This window comes from Schistocerca gregaria, chromosome 6 (genome assembly GCF_023897955.1).
Source record: "Schistocerca gregaria isolate iqSchGreg1 chromosome 6, iqSchGreg1.2, whole genome shotgun sequence".
Taxonomy (NCBI): Eukaryota; Metazoa; Arthropoda; class Insecta; order Orthoptera; family Acrididae; genus Schistocerca; species Schistocerca gregaria.
Window position 1 is genome coordinate 232,635,514 of NC_064925.1, and position 23,806 is coordinate 232,659,319.

At 45.0% G+C, this 23,806-nt stretch overlaps 1 protein-coding gene across 7 annotated transcripts in view; it reads left to right on the plus strand.

Moving 5' to 3' along the window:
* Positions 1-23,806, plus strand: part of LOC126278977 (ATP-binding cassette sub-family G member 1-like) — a 773,827-nt gene that overhangs the window by 690,833 nt on the left and 59,188 nt on the right. For all 7 annotated transcript variants that reach the window (XM_049979275.1, XM_049979272.1, XM_049979273.1 and 4 more), the window contains one exon: positions 9,641-9,821. In XM_049979275.1, the coding sequence (XP_049835232.1) occupies positions 9,641-9,821 (181 nt within the window). The remainder of the gene's footprint in view (positions 1-9,640; positions 9,822-23,806) is intronic.

Below are 23,806 nucleotides of genomic sequence, written 5' to 3' on the forward strand. Positions count from 1 at the left end.
ACAAAAGCGAACAAAATGAGATTTAAAAAAAAAACGGATAGAGCGCCTGCCATGTAAGTAGGAGATTCCGGCTTCGACTCACGGACGGTGCACACATTTTCCACTATCCCCGTTGACTTATATTAACGCCTGTATGCGCTAAGGGTATTCATTTCATTATAAAACATTATGAGGTGTTAGTAATAAGCATAGAACTTACAATTCAAGAAAGACAAGTCCTGCTCCGATTTTCTCATTCCTTGTGAATCATACAGTACAAACGCACTGAGAATACAAGTTACAGAGATGTAGAGTGTGCTAACAAGGGAACCTCCCCATCGCACCCCCCCCCCCCCCCTCAGATTTAGTTATAAGTTGGCACAGTGGATAGGCCTTGAAAAACTGAACACAGATCAATCGAGAAAACAAGAAGAAGTTGTGTGGAACTATGAAAAAAGTAAGCAAAATATACAAACTGAGTAGTCCATGTGCAAGATATGCAACATCAAGGACAGTGCGAGCTTAGGAGCGCCATGGTCCCGTGGTTAGCGTAGGCCACTGTTGAACTACAGGTCCTTGGTTCGGGTCTTCCCTCAAGTGAAAATTTTACTTTCTTTATTTTCGCAAAGTTATGATCTGTCCGTTCGTTCACTGACGTCTCTGTTCACTGTAATAAGTTTAGCGACTGTGTTTTGTGACCGCAGCGCAAAACCGTGCGATTGTTATTGAAGTCGCGAGCTATGTTTGCTGGATTCATATTGCCCATGGAATACATCTTACGTATTTAATGCACTCTCGTCCAAAGTAGTGAACAGTCAACTGCCGGCCAGGGAGCCTCGTTAGCAGGAATACTCTGTCTTCCGTGCGCTGTACTCGACTGACGTCGTGTGTTTCTATTTTTGTTTAGGTGTGGCGTCCCCATACTAAGGCGCAGTTACCTCGCATCGGACGGACGGACAGGTAATAATTGTCTGAAAATAAAAAAATTAAACTTTTCAGTCGATGGACGACTTGAATCAAGGACCTCTCGTTCTGCAGCAGCTCACGATAACCACGGGACCACGGCGCTCTAGAGCTCACATTCTCCTCGATGTTGCCTATGTTGCGCATTCCGGCTACTCAGTTTGTATATTTTGCTTATTTTTTCATAGTTCCACACAACGTCTTCCTGTTTTCTCGATTGATCTGGATACAGTTTTTCAAGGTCTATCCACTGTGCCAACTTATAACTAAATCTGAGGGGGGTGCGATGGGGAGGTTCCCTTGTAAGTATCAATTTGGCCAATCGGCTACCTAGTCCTGAGTCAGTAGGCAGTCATTTGTTTTCTGTAGCAGTCGACGTTAACCAGCTGGCAATACTGTGTCGTGTATCATTGGCGTTTGCTGTGTTACTACTTTGTACTTCAGTCTATTACGTATAGTTTCCCTTCCTTCTGAAAAAAGTATGTAATTGTTACAGTTAAGATCTTTTTTAAACATGTAAATATACTCTAAGCGCTCCGTCTTCAGGCCACGAGTGGCCTACCGTGACCATCCGACCGCCGTGTCACCCTCATCGAGGGTGCGGATAGGAGGGGCGTGGGGTCAGCACATCGCTCTCCCGGTCATTATAATGGTATTCTTGACCGAAGCCGCTACTGTTCGGTCGAGTAGCTGCTCAATTGGCATCACGTAGCTGAGTGCACCCGGAAATTGGCAACAGCGCATGGCGGCCTGGATGGTCACCCATCCAAGTGCCGACCACTCCCGACAGCGCTTTACTTCGGTGATCTCACGGGAACCGGTGTATCCACTGCGGCAAGGCCATTGCCCAAATATACTCTAAGACAAAACAAAATCGGCGCACCTTGAAGGGATTGTCCGAATGAGATGGAAATCTATGGACACTGTGTACACGTACAGACAAACACAAATTACAACTTCAGGAACATAGGACGATTTATTCAAGAGAAAGAGCTTCACAAAGTTAGAAAGTCAGTGACGTGTTGGCTGGCCCACCTCTGGCCGTTATACAAACAGTTGTTGGCATTTTGATTGATAGAGTTGTTGGATGTTGTCCTGAGGGACATCATGCCAAATTCTATCTGGTTGGAGCTTTATATCGTCAAAATCCCTAGATGGTTGGAGAGCCCCGCCCATAATGCACCAAACGTTATCAATTGGCGAGAGATTTGGCGGCCTTGCTGGCCAAGGTGGGACTTGGCGAGCACGAAGGCGTGCATTAGAAACTCCCCCCGTGTGCAGGCGAGCATTATCTTGCTGAAATATCAGCTCAGGATGGCTTGCCGTGAAAGGCAACAAAACGGGGCGTAGAATATCGTCGACGTACCGCTTTGCTGCAAGGGTGCCGCGAATGACAACCAAAAGGATCTTGCTGTGAATAGAAATGACACCTCGGGCCATTATTCCTGGAAGTCTGGCCGTATGGCGGGCGACAGTCAGGTTTATATCCCACCGCCGTCCGGGGCATCTCCAGACACGTTTCCACTTGTCGTCGGTGCTCAGTCTGAAGCGGGAATCATCACTGAAGACACCTCGAGTCAATCAGATTACAGGCCGAAGACGTCTAGAAACGTCCTAGGCAGCGGTAGGATACAAACCTGACTGTCGGCCGCCGTACGGCCCGACAATCAAGATCGATGATCTGGGGTACCATGGCACCCTTACAGCAAAGCGCAACGTTGGCGATGTTCTACATCGCATTTTCTTTGCCTTCATGGTAAGCTTTCCTGGGCTAACATTTCAGCATTTTTCTTTTTGTAGAGAGTACGTAAGACGATTTCAGTTTAGATTGCGTACAAACTTTAAATGATTTTTTAATCTATGTGCTTTGGTGGAAGTCTGAAGCAGAGGTTGGTCCTGCACTTTGGAAGGTAGGCGGAGTTTACCCCCTACCCCGCACGGCTCCCCATTCCTTGGCGTTCTGTGTGGGCGTTGGACTTCCTTCGACTGCTTCCAGCAACTGTCTCAGGCAAACAGCAAACTTACAGATAACACAGAGTATTGTATTTCTCAGTCATGTCAAGTTAATTAGTTGTGTACAGAAAAGTAAACTGCTGTAAAGCATGAATTAAACAGGGTACCCACAATACATTATTAAATTTTTTACCATGTTCTCATTCTCAAAACATGATCAAAAAATAAAGCATACTGCAGAAATACTACTGAACGTGTTAATTACGTGCAACAGAAGAAGCAAATGATAACCTTCGGAGTTCAATAAAAATCTCCACTTTTACATGTATTGTTCTGAATTTGCATTGTCACAGTGATTTGTCAATAGTAAAAGCGAATAAGCAAAGGTTTTATGTATGGACAAAAAGTTTTATTTGGCGACTGTATGCTCGCATAAATAGTATAAGTTCCAGAAATACGCCGTATTCTACAGATAACTGCAGAAAGACGTAATTTAAAAGCTGAGTTCGTAAAATAAAATGTATTGTTATCAAACGTAAATAATAGTAATAAGAAGACGAATGAACAGATCAGTGTATTTGTTTTGTGGGTTCCCTAATTTCGTAAGACACTGAAAGAGATGTTGGAGTACAAATAGTTCTGATAGTCCTGTGGGACTATTTCCTTTGTAGTATTCTTTAAAAAATCGCAGGAAAGAGGTAGGTTAAGACGGCAAGAGAAATACGCAGAGGTGGTCACAAGAATGTACGGCCGAAAGAAGATCGGGATCAGGGCGGCCACGTGGCAGACACCACCAAGCCATCGTGTTCGTAGTATGGCCCTGGCGTATCGTACTGCATCTGCAGCAGCAACTAGAGCAAAAGTTGGCACCACAGTGACACAATGGAGTGTTACAAATCGATTACTTAAAGGACAGCTCCAAGCTAGGCGCCATGTAGCGTACACTGCATTGACCCTAAACCACCACCAGTTTCAAGCTGAGAGGTCGTTGGAGGACAGGGCGGAGGGAGTATTTTCCGATGAAAGCTGTTTGTGCCTCAGTGCCAGTGATGATCGTGTGTGTTCGTTAGGATGAGTATAATTGAGGGCCTGCAAGCAACCTCTCTGTACCCTAGCCACAATTCAGCAACATCCTAGGGTGCGATTTCGTATGACAGCACGAGCACTCTCGTGGCTATCGCGCGCACCCTGGCTGCAAATCTGTACGTCAATCTAGTGATTCCACCTGTTGTACTATCATTCATTGACATCATTCCAGGGGATATTTTGCAACAGGATAACGCTCGCCCACTTACAGCAGTCGTAAAACAAAACGCCTTACACAGTATCGACATGTTCCGTTGGCCTGTTCGATCACCAAATCTGTGTCCAATCCAGCACAAGTTGCACATCATCTGACGACCACTCTAATGTTATGCACAACTAGCACAAGCCGTCCGTGTATTGACCGACAGAGTGCAACAGGCATGGAACTCAATCCCACAAACTGACGTCCGATACCTGTGCGGCAAAATGCATGTACGTTTGCATGCGTGCCTTCAACATTCTGGCGGTTACACCGGTTATTAATGTACCAGCATTTCACATTTGCAGTGGCTTATCTCGCTCTTACATTAACCTGTAATCTTGCAATGTTAATCCCTTAAATATGTTATATTTTATGTTACATATATATTCCCGAAATTTCGATAGTCTACGTTAATTATTTTTTTGATGTTGCGATTTTTTTTCCCTTCAGGTATGTAGTCTTGTATTGAAAGATAATGTCACATCTCTGATACCTTAAGGAACGTCGGAAGTGTAACCACTATTGCCCAAATTATCGGAAATTCAAACCGGAACTGATGATGTTGGCTATCCAATGGCAGCTCTGCCATAACTTCACAGGCTGAGCCCATATAGAAGAGGGAAATACAAGCTATCAACGATCATTCCGCTTATAGCATCCACACAGGGACATGTTCACCATGATGCTGCGCGCACAAGAGGGACTTGTCCGAAAATACAGCTAAGTGCCAACCCTGCGTCCAGTGTTGCCACTGACTACATCACTGTCCATCCACCTCTCTCTGCTGCCACGTCAAGGAAGACTGCAACAATATACTCTACTGTAGTGAACTGTCTGTGTTGTAGTACGTAGTCCGAAGTAACGTTCCTTCGGTGATGTATGCATTGCGTTAACGATTAACAACGGCATTCAGTGCAGAATGAATTCGCAAACTGGGATTATGGCTCAGCATCAGCTGTTGAATATTTCAGACCAAATTAAAATTCGTGCCGGAGCAGGTCTCGAACCCGGTGCTTGTCATGAGCAGTCGTCTTAACAACTTCGGCTGTCTGAACACGCCTCCAGGTGCGACCCAAATCTCCAACCGTCCTGTTTTCTTCACTCCCTTGTACTCCCACTATATTACTGTGATTCCCGCCCTGGGTAAGACATTGCCTTTCTCCCGTCAAATTGCTTGCCATGGCACTAAATACTTAAATATTTAGTGTCTTCGCAATGCAATTTGACGAGGGAAAAAGTGTCTCACCGTCTTCGGGAATCACGGTATCTACTGCGAAGACCAGGGAATATAGCAGACAGCAGCACAAATGAATATTTGGGTCGCAGCTGGAGGCGTGCTCGGAAATCTGAAATGATTAAGGTGACCGTTCTCGGGTTAGGGTCCGTATCCGGCACAAATTTTCATTTTTTTCCGAAATATTGTGCAGCTAATGCTGAACCATAATCGCAATTTGCGAAATCATTCTTCAGTGGTCTCTACGCTGGCAACCCGTGATTTTCCAGACGACGTCGCATCGTCCGTGTGCATTCTTATCATGCTCCGAACAAGCTCATTTCCTGACTCAACCTAGGTGGTACCATTCTGCGTGCCAGGGTGAACAACATGTCCATGCTCTCTGGTGGTAGTCGTGAACGCCGCTGATGTCTTGGGTACCGCTGACCAAGGCGGCTCCAAACCCATATACTTTATATTTGCATAGCATCGTGGGATCCTAACCCAAGCGAGCAGCAATATAGCGAAACAGTGAACCGAGGTCGCGATGGGCCACGATCTTGCGTCTGTCGAATTCCAAAATGTACTGGTGGGCATTTCTTATTCTTACATAACTCATAATACGATTTTCTCACAAAAAACGGACATTCTACGTAATTTTTAGGGTTTTGTCCCTCAACTGAAAACTACGGAACCCTGAAAGAATGACTATGTTATCCCTGTGTCTGTCAGTACGTTCATCTTTTTCTCAGAACAGGCAGATGTATCAAGTTGAAAATTACACCGCCCAGTCACCCTGAATAGCCACCTTTTGCAGCACCGACCGCTGCGAGACGTGAAGGGGAGAGTAAACGAAGTTCTGGAAGGTACCAACAGCGATGTGGAACCATGCCGACTCCACTGCCGTGGCTAGATGCGCTAGGTTTCCCCGTTGAGGTGCCACGGCACGAATAGCCTGATCAAAGTGTTACCACAAATTCTCGATTGGGTTCAAATCCGGGCAGTTGATAGGCATGGGAGTGTGCTAAACATATCCTGGTTCTCCTCGAACCACGCACGTACACTGCGACCTTTGTGGTACGTCTCATTGTCCTACTGATAGATGACATCGTACCGGGGAAGAAGAAAGTGCAAATACGGGAGGATATGGTTCGAAAGTAAAGATGCATACTTGAGATGATCCATTGTGCCTTCCAGGATGACAACGTCATTCAGAGAATTCTACGAAAATATTACCCAGGTCTCAGTGCTCTCTCTTCCGGTGTGGACCCTTCCCACGATTTCTGCAAGGTGTTCGCTTTCAGACGTTTCGCGCCGATGAGCATAAAGCGTGATTAATCTGAAAAGTCACCTGTCGCAACTCAGTGGAGTCAGGTTGCCGTATTGGCGTGCAAATTCCAACCTTCGTCGCTAACGAACAGCAGTCAGCATGGGTTCATGCACCACGCGTCTGCTGAAGAGGCCCATACGCAACAAATTTCGCTGAACGCTCGTTCAGGAGACATTGTTGATGGCCGCTTGATTCGTCTGCGTGATCAGTTGCTCAACAGTTGCACGTCTTCTCGCCCGTACACATGCGCGCACTCGTCGTTCACCCCTTTCATCTATGGTCCGTGGTGTATCACGGCTGCCTCTGCGCTGGTTTTGGATAGCGCCATTTCGCCAAGCACGGTACACTTTACCCACGACGCCACGCGAACAGTTCACAAACTCTGCTGCTTCGGAAATGCTTCCGCCTTTGCCTCGAAAACCAGTGTTCATGCCTTCTTGGACGTCAAATAAATCGCTGTGTTTCCGCATTACGATGACGACTGCACTGTGTCCTCCGTCGCCCACCCCCACCCCGATACTCTTTATAAACTCTCCACTGCTAAAGCTTCCACCTGCCATTTGTGAGTGGTTATCGCACGTTGACATCGAACGCAGGCGGTGGTCACATTAATGCGACTGGGCCATGTATATCGCATCCTACATTGCGTTTTCAAGCCCGCATCACATGGGACTGACGGAGGGCGTCTAGGAAGTTTTAAGAAGGGCAGCAAGCTCTTTACTGTGGCGAAGTAGGGGAGAGAGTGCCTCTGGTATGATACGCGAATTGGGGTGGCAATCATTACATTGCATAACATTAAAATTCGTTGCATAGATTACGATTACCACGTTTCGTAATGATTTTGAACGTCTCAGCGTAACATAAATTTTCTTTACACGAAATCCGAAAATTGTTAATTTGTTATTATATCACAAGTAGAAAAAAACTTTTTTGCCGTTTATTGTGCATTTGCCTGTCTGTCTATCCGTCTGTCTGTCCGTATTTGTTAAGACCGGTTTTTCTCAGGAACGAGTATATGTATCAACTTGAAATTTATGTCGGGTACTGAGATCTACAGTCACTCGGCGGTCTAAAAAATTTAAGCTTCTAAATCAATGCACTCAGACATTAGGGCCATATATGTTACATATTTTGAGATTCGCAAACTCATTCGGTGAAATTTATGGATGAAGTGTCTATTTACATGTCGGGCCCGGTGGTCTAGCGGTAAAGGTCGTACTTGGTAACCCATAGTCGCAAAATTGAATCTCTGTTGGGCCACAGACTTTTCAGTCTTCGTTTAACCTATTCCTCACCTCTCAATGATGTTAACAGTCGTCAGGAACAACACGTGGTAGGGATTCCACGTTGAACTGTAGGTCCTCTTTTCCCATTTGGATACTTGAGGTAAGTTAGGGACACGCAAGTCGCCGAAGTGGCACCCGAGAGAAAGACTCGCACCAGGCCGTTGAGCCGCAAAAAATTGTTATTATTATCTGCATACATAATTAAGTTTGTACGGAAACCTAGAGCGCGAGTCCAATTCGCACGTGTTCGGTTTTTTTCCTATCCAGTTGATTCTACTTCTGTTGCAGTTGCGCTGAAATACTTATGACTTGCTTATCCGAACATGCGGTAGTGTAGTATCCCCCATATCAGTTTGCATTTTTAATGGTCGGCAGTATATTAACAGTAGAGTTGCGCTCGACCAAAACTCGGTTCGGTCGTTTTGGTGCAACACATAAATGACGTAGTGAATGTTAGAATTACCAGTAGTATTGGTATCATTGGTGGGAAAAAAGCCATAAATGAACGAGTGATAAAGAAACTGGGAGCCGACCACTTGTGTTTTTTGCACAAATTAGCACCGCCCACAGAGTTGGTGTTAGTCCATTATGTATTCTATATCCTTACAAAATATAAATTGCATTTTGTAAGTAATAAATATTAGTTGATCGCCTAACTTCTGCGCTTTTACGTAACCGAATAAAGTACGTTTGATGCAAGTACAGTTTACATGCACAAAAATAAAAAACCTATACTATTATTTTTATTTTTCGCGCTCAATAGAATGTTCTTCATCATGATCGAAGCCACAAGTTTCCTGTTATTATTGAGAAGTTGTTTATGAATAACAAAAAAATGGTTAAAATGGCTCTGAGCACTATGGTACTTAACATCTGAGGTCATCGGTCCCCTAACTAACCTAAGGACGTCACACACATCCATCCCGAGGCAGGATTCGAACCTGCGACCGTAGACTCGCGGAGTTCCAGACTGAAGTGCCTATAACCGCTCGGTTACACGGGCCGGCTATGAATAACAGAAACGTGTGTTATATAAGCTCGTCGACGTATTGATGAGATGTTTGATATGTGTTTGTTTTGCTTTTTATTTTAAATTTTGCCTTTTTTTAGTAAATTTCTTTTCCTAGCGCTATATGAAATATCTGTATTGTTTTTTAATTGTACTACAACATCCCTCTGTTTCATGTTACAGATCAACAATTTTCGAATAAGAGTTGAATTAAGTATTTAATTTTACTATAAATACTGTTTATTTTTGCGCAACAGACAGAGCTGTGGTGAACAAAAATGTTCCGTAGGTTACACAACCCTTTATACTCTCCATCACTCAGGTAATTGTCAGTTCATCGCTTCTAGTTTCTAGGGCAATCTAATAAGACACTAATCGCATTCGAAAACAAAGCGATCGAAATGAGGCAACGACCGATAGGTATGCTACACGCCTAAAGTAAGGCAAAGCGATTACGATCTTAATTGACCATAGGTTCTAGGAAAACTGCCGTAGTGTAGATTACTCGTGATGGTCTACGGTAGCCTACGGTAGTTGTACAACTCAGATTAAGAACAGAATCCTGCGGGAGCTCTTGGTGTGCAGCTGATGATCTCATACGTTGCTGTGTGCCTGACAGGACTCGTGGCGCGGAAGGCGACGTGCGGGCCAACGGCATGCGGTGTGGGCCAGCGTTCCGGCGTCAATCCGTCTACATCCAGCAGGACGACCGCCTGCGGCCCGCCGTTACGCCACTGGAGGCGCTCGTGCTCGCCGCGAGGCTCAAGCTGGGCTGCGGGCACCAGGAGGCGCTGCAGCAGGTACTGTAGGCGCGCCTGCCACCTGTCCTCCTAAATACCACATCGGGTAGATACACCCCTGTAGTTCGAGCCTGTGTAGCACCACTGTGATGTGGCTCTGATTCAGAGGTAGACTGTTCGAATGTTGGAGGTCATCAGCTACATTTTGCCGGTGCGATATTAAAGATCACCAATACTTCACCCATCCCGGAATCCAAACAAAGCCTCACACGAACGTGATATTCCTGAACCAATAAAATCCACGCTCCAAACTCTAGCTCATTTCTTTGCCCTGTCCCAAAATACCTTATGTTTCGAATTTAAAAAAGAAAAAGAAAAAAACACTCCTTCGCCACAACATCACCAAACTCAACTCACGAAAAGTTTCTGCAATCATCAAACCAACAGTTTCTGACTTCGAGCATCCCGGTGTGAAGGGATTTTTAATTGTTGTGTCACAGTGCTCGATTTCTACTGCAGAGCTGTTTGCCCTTTATCTGGTCACCTCGTACATCTGGCGCCACAGAAGCTCTAAGCTGTTGCGTGCTCAGATTCCCTCAGTATCCTGCTGAGCCTCTGTGCGATATGCATGCATCACCTTTTTTTAGTACAGTGGATCGTGGGGTGACTTCAATCATCCGATGATGTTGGCTCCAATGAGTCTTTCATTTGTATTCGAGGTCATGCTGGGGAGTTAGGCTGCTGATGCTGCTGCCATGGCTGCACTTCTATCCCCTCGGACGATTAACAGCTTTCCTGATAAAAACACAGGTCATCTCTCAGCGGGAACATGATCAGGGAGCTTGGGCGACTTCCTCTCATCCGTGTTGTCGCGAGGAGATAATTTTAACTATACTAAAAACAGGACACTGTCTTTTTAACCGTCGTCATCTGTTAAACGGTGCCCCCGCATAATTTTGCTCTCACTGTAAGGAACCGCTGACGGTGCGTCATTTTCGAACCCAATGTCCGTTTTTAACACCTTCGCTTTATTCAATGTGTGTTTGCCACCTCAATTATCCGAGGGCATCACAGTCTGAGAATGTGTTGCACTCTTTACTCGCTGTGACAAAATGAAGCAGATTTAATTTTGTACCGTCAACACCGGTTGCCCTGCAAATTTTTACTCTTGTTCATGTTACCTTTTCCATATCTTTGTTGATTTTTAACTAGCTTTCCAGGCTCGCAGTCACTGTTCATAGGCGCACTGTCAAGGGCGTCTTGCCACGGTTCATGCGGCTCCCTCCGTCGGAGGTTCGAGTCCTCCCTCGGGCATCGGTGTGTGTGTTGTTCTAAGCATAAGTTAGTCTAAGTTAGTTTAAGTAGTTTGTAAGACTAGGGACCGATGACCTTAGCAGTTTGGTCCCTTAGGAATTCACACCCATTTGAACATTTGAACATTTGAACACTACGCATAATCATGCCGTTTATGTGCCGATGTGTCAACTAACTTGATGAACCGCGGAATGCATTCCCTAGGAAACCATCAATTTTAAGTCATGTTTTGGGCGTTTATTACCTCAGCTGCTTTGCCTCTTACAGTCTCACCAAACCAACCTCCATGATCAGTGGCCGCCCTGCATCCTTGCTTACTCTTGGCCTTTAGGAGACGCTATAGCAGGTACTGCAGCCACACCTCCAAGCTGTTGCCTCTTATGTGGCACTGAAACTATCTATTCAGCACTAACCCACCCACATATCTGAAGCCTCCATAACAGAACTGTATAGCGTCTCTGTTTCAGAGGTAGCCAGTTCAAATTTTGGCAGAAATTTTCAACCCAATATTTCGCCATTGTGAAATATGTAGGGTGAGCCAAAAGTCCGTTAACATTTGAAAATTCAGTACCCGGAATAATGTAGATAGAGAGGTCATAATCGACACACTTGCTTGAAATAACATGGAGTTTTATTGACACCATATCAAAATGTATAAAATGACCAATACATGGGGTGTCATTTGCTGCAAAAGCAATAATTAGCATAACAATTGATTTGATAACAAATGCTAAACATGTCGGCCTTCATTCATCAACAATGCCTGTAGTCGAGGGACAGTGTTATGAACAGCACTGTACAGCATATTTCGCTGGATATAGTGAGAAATTAAGGTCGGATGTTGTCTTTTATCATCCCTAATGGGATTGGACGTTTGCGGTAGATTTGCAATGTCAGGTCGGATTGAGGTTTGGCATCCTGGGAGGCCAAGCAAACAGAAGTGACGCCTCAGCACGCAATCGTCGCCAAGAGATGTGCGCAGGCGATCTCTCACACGTGTAGCAATGTGGGGCGGAGCGCCATCTTGCATACCTTCCAGCAGGTATTTACCACCCAGGCTAGGGATGATTCTGTAACATATCGGCTTTCCTCGCACCCTTCACGCCGACAGTTTTTGCACGGTGCTCATACGGCGTCGCTAACGTGTTCTGTCCAGCGCCATCTGTTGGTTGGTTTTTGCACTCGTTTTTGTTTTCAATAAAATCCATGGAATTTCAGGCATTTATGTCGAGATTTATGTCTCTACCTACATTATTGCATGAAGTTGTGCATTTTTAAATATTAAAGTATTTTGGGATCCCTCACTGAAATATCCTGGAAGCCAAAAAATTCCATTCATGAACTCAACAACAACACCGAGTGAGGTGGCGCAGTGGTTAACACACTGGACTCGCATTCGGGAGGACGACGTTTCAAACCCACCTCCGGCCAGCCTGATTTATGTTTTCCGTGATTTCCCTAAATCACTTCAGGCAAATGACGGGATGGTTCCTTTGAAAGGACACGGCCGACTTCCTTCTCTAATCCAATTGAACCGATGACCTCGCTGTTTGGTCCCCTCTCCCGAATCAATCAACCAACCAACCATGTACCCAACATTTCTGAACCTGTGATATTCGCCCCAACAGCCATCAGACTCCAACTCATTCCTTCGTCCTGCGCCGATCTGGTCTATCATTCCTCAACCGTAAAAAAATTGTTCGAAATCAGAAAGTATCTCCTTAGCCTCAGCCAACATTCCCATGAAAATATTTCATATCATCAGATCCATAGTTCCTGACTTCCACGTACCCTGCTGCGCAAACTTCCCTCCAATACCTTTAAGGCTCCCACCCCCACCCCCTTCCTGCATCCATACTCCCTTTTCATCACCACGAAGCGGTGCAGATGGAACTGTAGCCACACAATCAAGATGTCGCCTTAAATACGGGACTGGATCTCCCCAGTCATTACTGATCTACCCTTGTACCTGAAGCCCCTATAACGTAACTGTCCATTGGCTCTAATTCAAAGGTAAGCGATTTAAATCTCGATGGCAGGAGAAATTTTCAAAGGCAATATTTCTCCAGCGTGACATAATGGAAACAACACTTACGTGTCCATCGTGGTCGCTTTTCATTAAATTTATTCATATATGCCTGAGCCATTAGAGCATTTTCAGTCGGCTGTCTTGCATTATTATATCACCGATTTTTTTACGATATTCTATGTGGTGACCTTAACTGGAACGTCGAACAGATTTTCATCGTAAACGCTTTCAATGCAACGTTGACACATCAGAGGTCTTCAGTACTGGCGCAGCGCTGCAACTCAATTTTGATCCCTCCAGCAGTCCAGTACTTTAAAACAATAGTATTACACTCGTTTCTATTTTTTTCTTTTTTTCGTGTTTCGGAACAGGTATTATAAATACCACTTCAGATGTACGTCACCATCAGCTGCGTCAGGAGTTTATCAACAATAATGTCTTTTGATAAAATCAACAACTTTTTCAGAGATTAAGACATACAGACGTTCTGATAGGCCTGTGTTGCGTATGTGTTCACAAAAATTGAATGTTAATGAATGGATGCACACATCAACATGGATGAACGGTGGCAAGTAGTTAATCGGCTGTTGGAACAACTACTGTGCCTGATTCATTGAGCTGCGCAACCTGGTTGCCGTTGAATGTTATGATTGTTTGGGGTGAACAGACTTGGTATACGGGTACGGTACCCTTCGTACTGGTGAAAGCACTGACACTCTTTTACTGTTCCACCGTGTGCGTTTACAACAGGGGTCTTCTAGACGGGAAAACACACGAAACGCACTGTCCTTCGTGTGCTCACGATTCATGAAAATGTCGCCAAATATGTGTCCTCGTTGCTTACCCATTTGTGGCGTAACGGCACTTGTCAAGGTAGGACGTTATGCTTCCCTGAGCAGAAAGAAGAGTATCTTTACAATTAAGCAGCCTGCGAAATTTAATGATAACTTTCCGTTTGAGTGTTCCCTGTTCCGAAACTCGCAACTATAACAGAGCGAACTGGTTCAATAATAGATGTGTAATAGTAGTAGTTGTAATTATTCTGGTGGTTTATACATCCGTACACCACTTTTACAAGCATGTTTGCCATGTCTTGATACTACCGTATATTAAGATCGAAGAAACCGTAGTTAATATATAAAGCCGTTTACATACAGGTACTCTTCAGTGGGGACCATTCCGGCATTTGCCTGGAGTTTACGGAAACCAAGGAAAATCTAAATCAGCTTAGCCGAATAGAGACTAGACCCTACATCCTCCTGAACACAAAATCAGTCAGTTTAAAACAGCGCAACCTCATTCGGTTTATCCGCAGTTTACAGGACTGTTAGGCAAAGAAGAATTATGTAGTAATGTGAAAAGCTAGTGCTACACTGTTCATTCAATTCTCAACATCGATCACCACACGCTCTAAATACATACACTCCTGGAAATTGAAATAAGAACACCGTAAATTCATTGTCTCAGGAAGGGGAAACTTTATTGACACATTCCTGGGGTCAGATACATCACATCATCACACTGACAGAACCACAGGCACATAGACACAGGCAACAGAGCATGCACAATGTCGGCACTAGTACAGTGTATATCCACCTTTCGCAGCAATGCAGGCTGCTATTCTCCCATGGAGACGATCGTAGAGATGCTGGATGTAGTCCTGTGGAACGGCTTGGAATGCCATTTCCACCTGGCGCCTCAGTTGCACCAGCGTTCGTGCTGGACGTGCAGACCGCGTGAGACGACGCTTCATCCAGTCCCAAACATGCTCAATGGGGGACAGATCTGGAGATCTTGCTGGCCAGGGTAGTTGACTTACACCTTCTAGAGCACGTTGGGTGGCACGGGATACATGCGGACGTGCATTGTCCTGCTGGAACAGCAAGTTCCCTTGCCGGTCTAGGAATGGTAGAACGATGGGTTCGATGACGGTTTGGATGTACCGTGCACTATTCAGTGTCCCCTCGACGATCACCAGAGGTGTACGGCCAGTGTAGGAGATCGCTCCCCACACCATGATGCCGGGTGTTGGCCCTGTGTGCCTCGGTCGTATGCAGTCCTGATTGTGGCGCTCACCTGCACGGCGCCAAACACGCATACGACCATCATTGGCACCAAGGCAGAAGCGACTCTCATCGCTGAAGACGACACGTCTCCATTCGTCCCTCCATTCACGCCTGTCGCGACACCACTGGAGGCGGGCTGCACGATGTTGGGGCGTGAGCGGAAGACGGCCTAACGGTGTGCGGGACCGTAGCCCAGCTTCATGGAGACGGTTGCGAATGGTCCTCGCCGATACCCCAGGAGCAACAGTGTCCCTAATTTTCTGGGAAGTGGCGGTGCGGTCCCCTACGGCACTGCGTAGGATCCTACAGTCTTGGCGTGCATCCGTGCGTCGCTGCGGTCCGGTCCCAGGTCGACGGTCACGTGCACCTTCCGCCGACTACTGGCGACAACATCGATGTACTGTGGAGACCTCACGCCCCACGTGTTGAGCAATTCGGCGGTACGTCCACCCGGCCTCCCGCATGCCCACTATACGCCCTCCCTCAAAGTCCGTCAACTGCACTTACGGTTCACGTCCACGCTGTCGCGGCATGCTACCAGTGTTAAAGACTGCGATGGAGCTCCGTATGCCACGGCAAACTGGCTGACACTGACGGCGGCGGTGCACAAATGCTGCGCAGCTAGCGCCATTCGACGGCCAACACCGTGGTTCCTGGTGTGTCCGCTGTGCCGTGCGTGTGATCATTGCTTGTACAGCCCTCTCGCAGTGTCTGGAGCAAGTATGGTGGGTCTGACACACCGGTGTCAATGTGTTCTTTTTTTCCATTTCCAGGAGTGTATTATTTCATAATGCGGCGGGACTTCCCGTCAGGGGGAATCGCTTGATCCCACAGTTCTAACGTTTCTCGGAATTGTAGAAGAGAGAGGCAAGGATGATATTTTCAACGAGGCAATTTTCAGCTTCCGACATTCGCCTTTTAAAATACGAACTTTGGGTCCATCATTTCAATGAGATGTCGCCTTTCGATCAAATATACTGCGATATACTGTTCTTTCTAATGATCCAGTATCTAGCAATAAATGATGGTTACTACGGTAAGCACAGCTAACATGATTTTTCCGAATTTGTTTGGAGATTTCCATGGCTATTGAAGTTCTCTATAGGTACTAACTGGACAAATATTAGTACCCCCCCCCCCCCTTAAAGATCGCACTGGTCGCCTTGGAGCACTGTAAATATTGTAGAACTGGTGCCAGGCAGTCATGTGACACTCCACCACTGACGTAAGTGATGATGTGAAGTGGTGTGTATGTGCCAGTCGGATGTATGGAATCATCGCACTAAGATGGGTCGGCGTGACACAATGAAGAAAAGGAGCTATTGAGTTCGGACGTGCCCGTGACCACACCGTGACTAAACTTCCCCCGCTTATCAACACGGATTATCGAACTTCTTTTCAAGGATTGGTGATCCATTCGCAAACATCTAACATGGCATAACAACATTGGTCGTGAAATCAAATGATAGGAAAAGCATAGTTGGCTGGGAGATCCCGTCTGAGATAGTTCACCCACCTAGAGCATGTCTTTATTTGATGCCCCTTCAGTTACTTGTACGTTGATGACCCTCGTAAAAGCTGGCAGAGACTGCTGATGAGTGTCGGGACACTTCATTGGCAAACGGTCTTGAAGCCGGCAGGGACTTCAGCTGCCAGTAAATGCAGGTGTATCTCCACTTGTGTCCTAGTTAACACTGCGAAGGAAATCTTATGCAACGGAAATTTGGAGTCGGGTACCTTGCAAGAGGCCGTTATCACAGCCGCACATAGAGCTGACGTCTTGAGTGGGCCATGCAACACGGAAACAGGACAGTACTGGACGGATGTAATGCAGTTCGCGATTCGCAGTTTCTGCCCTTTCCAAATACCGCAAGGCGTCGAGTGCCGAATGAGGCGCTTAACCTGCAGACTGTGGAGGGTACAGTTCAGCCAGGTGTTGTTCGGTGGTGCTTTGGAGGTATCTTGGCTTGGGCCGACTCATTCATGTTACCGTGGACATGAACCTGGATGTTTATCTTAGTATTCTCGACGGCCATGTGTCGCCCTTTCAACAACATATTCTTGATTAGTGTGCTATGTACCCTCCTGTCTAGCATGATGACAACAACCGTGTTCAATGGGCTCTGTTCATATGCTTTTGTTTTGACGACCACTCACATATCATTTGAAACCAGGCTGCACTACTGAATTAACGATCTGTATCCCATATAAAATGTCTAGAACCGTTAGGAACAGCGAGTGGAAGTTTGGTAGCTCTATGGGGTCGGATCATCTTTGACTGTCTTCAAAAAAATGGTTCAAATGGCTCTGAGCACTATGGGACTTAACATCTTAAGTCATCAGTCCCCTAGAACTTAGAACTTCTTAAACCTAACTAACCTAAGGACATCACACACATCCATGCCCGAGGCAGGATTCGAACCTGCGACCGTAGCGGTCGCGCGGTTCCAGACTGAAGCGCCTAGAACTGCTCGGCCACACCGGCCGACTGACTGTCTTCAGCTGGATGTGCCATACCTGAAGCAACTTTTCTACTGTCTTCCTCTCCGAATCACAGCTAGAGGCGGTTACACGGTATTAGACTTATGTCTCGTTGGAGGGGGTTGACTAATTTTTTTACTTGTTTTGGTTCTTTTGTAGGTTGAATTACATCGGCACGAACAGAGGGTGGACAAAAAAAGTGGAAACAACACAAGCACAATACATTACCATGCTTAAGACGGTGTCGCAAAAACTTTTGGCATTCAAAACTACTTCTGATGACCTCGGAATGGATAAATACAGGTTTTGTACGTTTTACAAAGGAATCTTATACCATTCTTCCTGCGTAATATTGCCTAGTTCAGTTGAGGATGATGGAGGTTGCTAGCGATCACGCACCCTTCTCCCCAAAATAGACCACAAAGGCCCAGCAAAATTGGGATCCAGTGACTGTGCTGGCCAACGAAGATGCGACAGTTCATCCTCGTGCTCACAAAACCAATCCTGAACGATGGAGCTGTGTGAACAGGGACCTTGTGGTCTTGGAGCACAGATTCATCATTCGGAAACATTGCGCCATGGGATGGACCTGATCAGCCACAATGGTCACATAATCCGTGGCTGTAATGTGACTTTGAGGATCAGCCATGCAGCCTACGATACTGCTGCCCAATTGAAACAGTTTGCCACAAGACTAATCTGACCAAATGACATCCTTCCATAGTCCAGGCTTTAATGGCTTCGGCACCACATTTTACTGTTATGTGCATTTGCATAACTGATGAGTGGTTTTGGAATTCGAGCTCACTCAATTCTCAGCTTACTGAGCTCTCCTCATGCAGTTGTGCCGACAGGATTTGCGGGTGCGATATTCATTTCAGCAATGACTTTTGGAGCTATATCTTATTTGTCGTGTCAATCCTCTTCAATGATCCTTCCGTCACGATCGCCCAACACACGCTTTCGCCCGCATTGTGACGAGATTTTCGGCTTTCGCTGTACGCTGTTCAAATCTCAGATACAGTGTCTCCTGAAACACCAAACACTTGGTTGCAGAAGCACCTACCATACGAGCTCCAACAATCTGCCCATGGGTTCGAAGCCACTTAGCTCCGATATAATGCACTCACAACTGCACAGAACACCGTTCTGACAACGACAGACCCTTACCGTGTGGTGAAGACATTACACAGGCCCGTTCGTGGTCAAACACAACAGTGCAACGTGCAAGCGTGGCTAGCATGTGCATTTACCGCCGGTCAGAACCGAGTGGAGGGTCTGAATCAGAGGCTCTGGAGGTTCTCCTACCGTGTAGGCTGCATGTTCCTCGACTTGCTTTATAGAATGGTGGGTTTCCGGGTTCCGCTAAATAGGAGTCCATTACACGCTGAAGGCGGCTACACGCTTCGGGCGGCTGTGTGGCGTTGAGTGGGCGGTTTCTTTTAGGTTAGCGGCTCTCAGGGAAACACAGAAAGGGCTTCAGTCTCCAAAGGTGCAGGTCGAACACACAGGTAGGAACAATAGATACAGCCGTCGCAAATTGTCGTAGATGTGTTGGGAAAGTACCAGAGCTTCAAGCGCTAACGGAAAGTCCTGGTGCTCAATTCGTTATAGGCACTGAAAGCTGGCTAAAGCCGGAGATAAGTTCAGCCGAAATTTTGCGAAGGCCCTAAAGGTATTCAGGTGGATTGGCAAAATACAATTGGCAATGACATGTTTGCTGCTGTGAGTAGTAGTTTCCTTGTGTAGCGAAATTGAAATAGATAGTTCCTGCGAATTAGTATGGCAACCCGAATAAAGTAATGATCGGATCCTTTTACCGATCTCCCGACTCATATGATACAATTACTGAAACGACCAAAGAAAACTTGAGTCTAGCTTCAAACAAGTACCCAGCTCTGACAATTATAGTTGGTGGTGACTTCAGTTTACCCTCGATATGTTGTTGAGAATACATGTTCAAATCCGGAGGTACCAATAAATCATCATCTGAAATGGTCCTAAAGGATTTCTCTGAAAATTATTTCGAGAGCGATTAGTTCATGAGCCCATTCGGATAATAAAAGGTTGTGAAAACGCACTTGACCCTCTTAGCAACAAATAATCCTGAAGTACTGACGAGCATCAAAACGGATACAGAGGTTACTGAACTCTGGGTTATCGTAGCGATATATGCACTATGCGATATATGCACTTCCAAATTCTCCCAAAATAAACAAAAATGTACCTATTCAAAAAAGCAGATAAAAATTCGCACGATACCTTCCTGAGAGGTGATCTCCACTCCCTCCAAAGTAACAAAGTAAGTTGTGTATGGCTTAAATTCAAAGAAATAATATGAACAGTAGTAGAGAGATTTATACTAAATAATTAACAAAAGACGAAACTGATACCCCACAGTATACAAAACAGGTCAGAACATTATTGCAGAGACAACGAAAAAAGCTCGCCAAATTTAAACGAACGCAAAATTCCCAAAACTGTCGATCATTTACAGAAGCTCTAAATTTAGCACGGTCTGTAATGTAAGATGAATACAATAGTTGCCACAATGAAACTTTGTCTCGAAAGCTGGCAGAAAATCCAGAGAGATCCTGGTTGTATGTTGTGGTGTCACCGCCAGACACCACACTTGCTAGGTGGTAGCCTTTAAATCGGCCGCGGTCCGGTAGTATACGTCGGACCCGCGTGTCGCCACTATCAGTGATTGCAGGCCGAGCGCCGCCACACGGCAGGTCTAGAGAGACTTCCTAGCACTCAGCCCCAGTTGTACAGCCGATTTTGCTAGCGATGGTTCACTGACAAATTACGTTCTCATTTGCCGAGACGATACTTAGCATAGCCTTCAACTACGTTGTTTGCTACGACCTAGCAAGGCGCCAGTATCCGTACTATTGATATTGTGAATCATGTACCATAAAGAGCGACGTTCTCCATTAATGGATTAAAGTATCCAACAGCTACGTCCGTTTTTCTCAATTCTAATTCCCTTGTCATGTTCCAAACCTCACGCCAGCCTGCGTGAGCTGAGACGCGTGCATTTCGGCCTACTTTAGAAAAACACGATTGGCTCTCCTGCCAACCACAACATGCATGCTAGCGGCTAGACACGATCAATGCTTTCTCTGCGCCCTAGCAACGGAAATGCTATCGATGACAGTGCTGCTAAAACAGAAATTCCTTCACAAAAGAAGACGGAGTATATATTCCAGATTTCGAATCAAGAGCAGCTGCTAACATAAGTAATTTAGAAGTACATACCCTCGGGGTAGTAAAGCAACTTAAATAACAAAAGCAGGTCTCCCAGTCCAGATTATATCCGAATTAGGTCCCTTTTACTTAACAACCATATACAACCGCTCGCTAGACGAAGGAACGTACCCAAAGACTGAAAATTCTACAGGTCACACGAATATTTTGGAACATATAGTGTGTTCGAACATTATGAATTCCCTCGAAGATAACTGTTTATTTACACATAGTCAACACGGATTTAGAAAACATCGTTCTTGTGAAACACAGCTAGCTCTTTACTCACACGAAATGTTGGATGCTATCGACAAGGGATTGCAAATTCATTACATTTCTAGAGTTCCAGAAGGCTTTTGACGCCGTACCTCACAAGCGGCTAGTAATAAAATTGCGTGCTTATGGAATCTGTTATTTGACTGGACTCTTGATTCCGTTTCGGATAGGTCACAGTTCGTAGTAACTGAAGGGAAGATATCGGGTAAAACAGAAGTGATTTTTGGCGTTCCCCAAAGTAGTTCTATAGGCCCTCTGCTGTTCCTTATCTTAATAAACGATTTAGAAGATATTTGAGAATCCGTCTTAGGTTGTTTGCAGATAATGCTGTCGTTTATCGTCCAGTAAAGTCGTCAGAACATCAAAACCTGTTGTAAAACGACTTAGATAAGATATCTGTATGGTCCGAAAATTGGTAATTGGCCCTAAATAATGAAAACTGAGAGGTCATCCCCATGAGTGCTAAAAGGAATACCTAGAAAAAGTTGCATGGGAAGGCGAACCAAAGACTGCGTTTTATTGACGGAGCACTTAGAAGATCCAACAGATCTACTAAAGAGGCTACTTACACTACGCTTGTCCGTCCTCTTTGGAGTACTGCTGTGCGGAGTGGGATCCTACCAGTTAGGATTAATTGAGTACATCGAGAAATCACAGTGAAGAGCAGCGCGTTTTTTGTATTGTCGAGAAATAGGGGAGAGAGTGTCATGGACATGACACAGGATTTGAGGTGGACATCATTAAAACAAAGGCGTTCCTCGATGCGGCGCTATTACCTTCTCATGAAATTTCAATCACCAACTTTGTCCTCCGTATGCGAATATATTTTGTTGACGCCGGCCTACATAGGGAGAAATGATCATCATAACAAAGTAAGGGAGATCAGAGCTCGCACGGAAGGATATAGGTGTTCATTTTTTTCCAGTGGAATAGAAGAGAATTACTGTGAAAGTGGTTCCATGAACCCTCTTCCAGGCACTTAAGTGTGATTTTCAGAGTACCTATGTAGATGTAGATGTAGATCATGCATTTCTCGGTGTGCTCCTGTATTTTTGTCCAACTCCTGCTTGGTGGCTGTTGGAAACAAATGAATGTAGGTCCAGCTCGCATTTGTATTCGTGAGTTTTCACTGTGTATTTGAACCAGATTCACTGTGCTAGACAGGAATGCAAACTATGAAAACGTTCTGAGACGTGATCAGAAATGAAAAATTGTTTTCGAATCTTATGAACGCGTAAGTAAATTAAAAGAATTGAACCTACGTTCATAACAAAATATTACCTCGTCGTTTGCATTTGCACACTTCGCTTTATAAAGTGAATTTCACCAAAAATTTTGTCTTTGGAAGAAATTTGAGAACTACATAGACAGTTTATCGTTACTTTTGGAATATATCGTAATGAAACGACGTACAACGCTCCTTGTGAAGTGCGACTAACATAGATCATAGGTCACAATTTTAAGGTCATAATTTTTGGTGGACGAAATGAATTTTATATTTTGGGAGATAGTACTCAACACTTTTTTCTTCAGTGTCAGTACACTCACTCTGTGCCATCAAGATTAACACAGCTCTAGGTGATATATACAGTCATATTGACGTTTTCAGTTTTATGTGCCTACTTCCAAGTAACATTAAAAAGTTGCACGGAGGTAACATTTGTTTCTTTCATGTAGAATGAAGAATTAGTTGCCGTAGCTGCACGTGAACGTTTGTTAGTCACTGTTTTATCACAATAGTTGTACGTGTGAAATATTTGTCATAAGACGGAAACTTTTGGTGTTGTTACAAATGACAGAGGAGAACGCCATATAAAATCCGTAATCTATCCAAGATGGCATCCACATAGAGACTGGAGGATCCTGTGTATTCTGTATTTGTTAAAAGGCAGGCATACAAATCTTATCAATACATGTAATTCATGCATAACAGAGTAATACATACACAGATCAAAATAATTTTACGTAGATGGTAATCAGTTACAGCTAGATGATTATTCAACTCAGTTGGTTGCTGATATGTATATACCATTCAAAACAACAGCTTTACAATGAGGTGACAAAAGTCATGGGATACCGCCTAATATCTTATCAGACCTCTTTTTTCCCGCCATAGTGTAGCAACTCAACGTGGCATGAGCAAGAAGTCGTTTAAGTCCCCTGCAGAAATACTGAGCCATGCTGCCTCTATAGCTACCCTTAATCGAGAAAGTGTTGCTGGTGCAAGATTTTGTGCGCTAACTGACCTCTCGATTATGTCCAGTTAACGTTCGATGGCATTCATGCCGGCCGATCTGGGTGGCCAAATCCAGGTCTCCTTAACCACATAGGCCACCCGAGCAAGCTTCCTTTCTAACCCAAATTCCCAGCCAGGTACTCATTACTGACGTAAAAACACCAACCCATTTGCCTGTACATTATTATAGTATTATGGGCAATTGGATTTGAAGCTTATTTTCGAACTTACTCTGTTTTCATTCGTGACAATCTGTCTCGGTAAATCGGATTCTATTCACGTCTGAAATATGACATGGTAGTTAATGGTCATGTTATTCACGTCCTCCACCGCTCCGCAATCACACAACAATGAGTCGACACAGTTGTGTCAGAATAAATGTTTCGTAAATTTT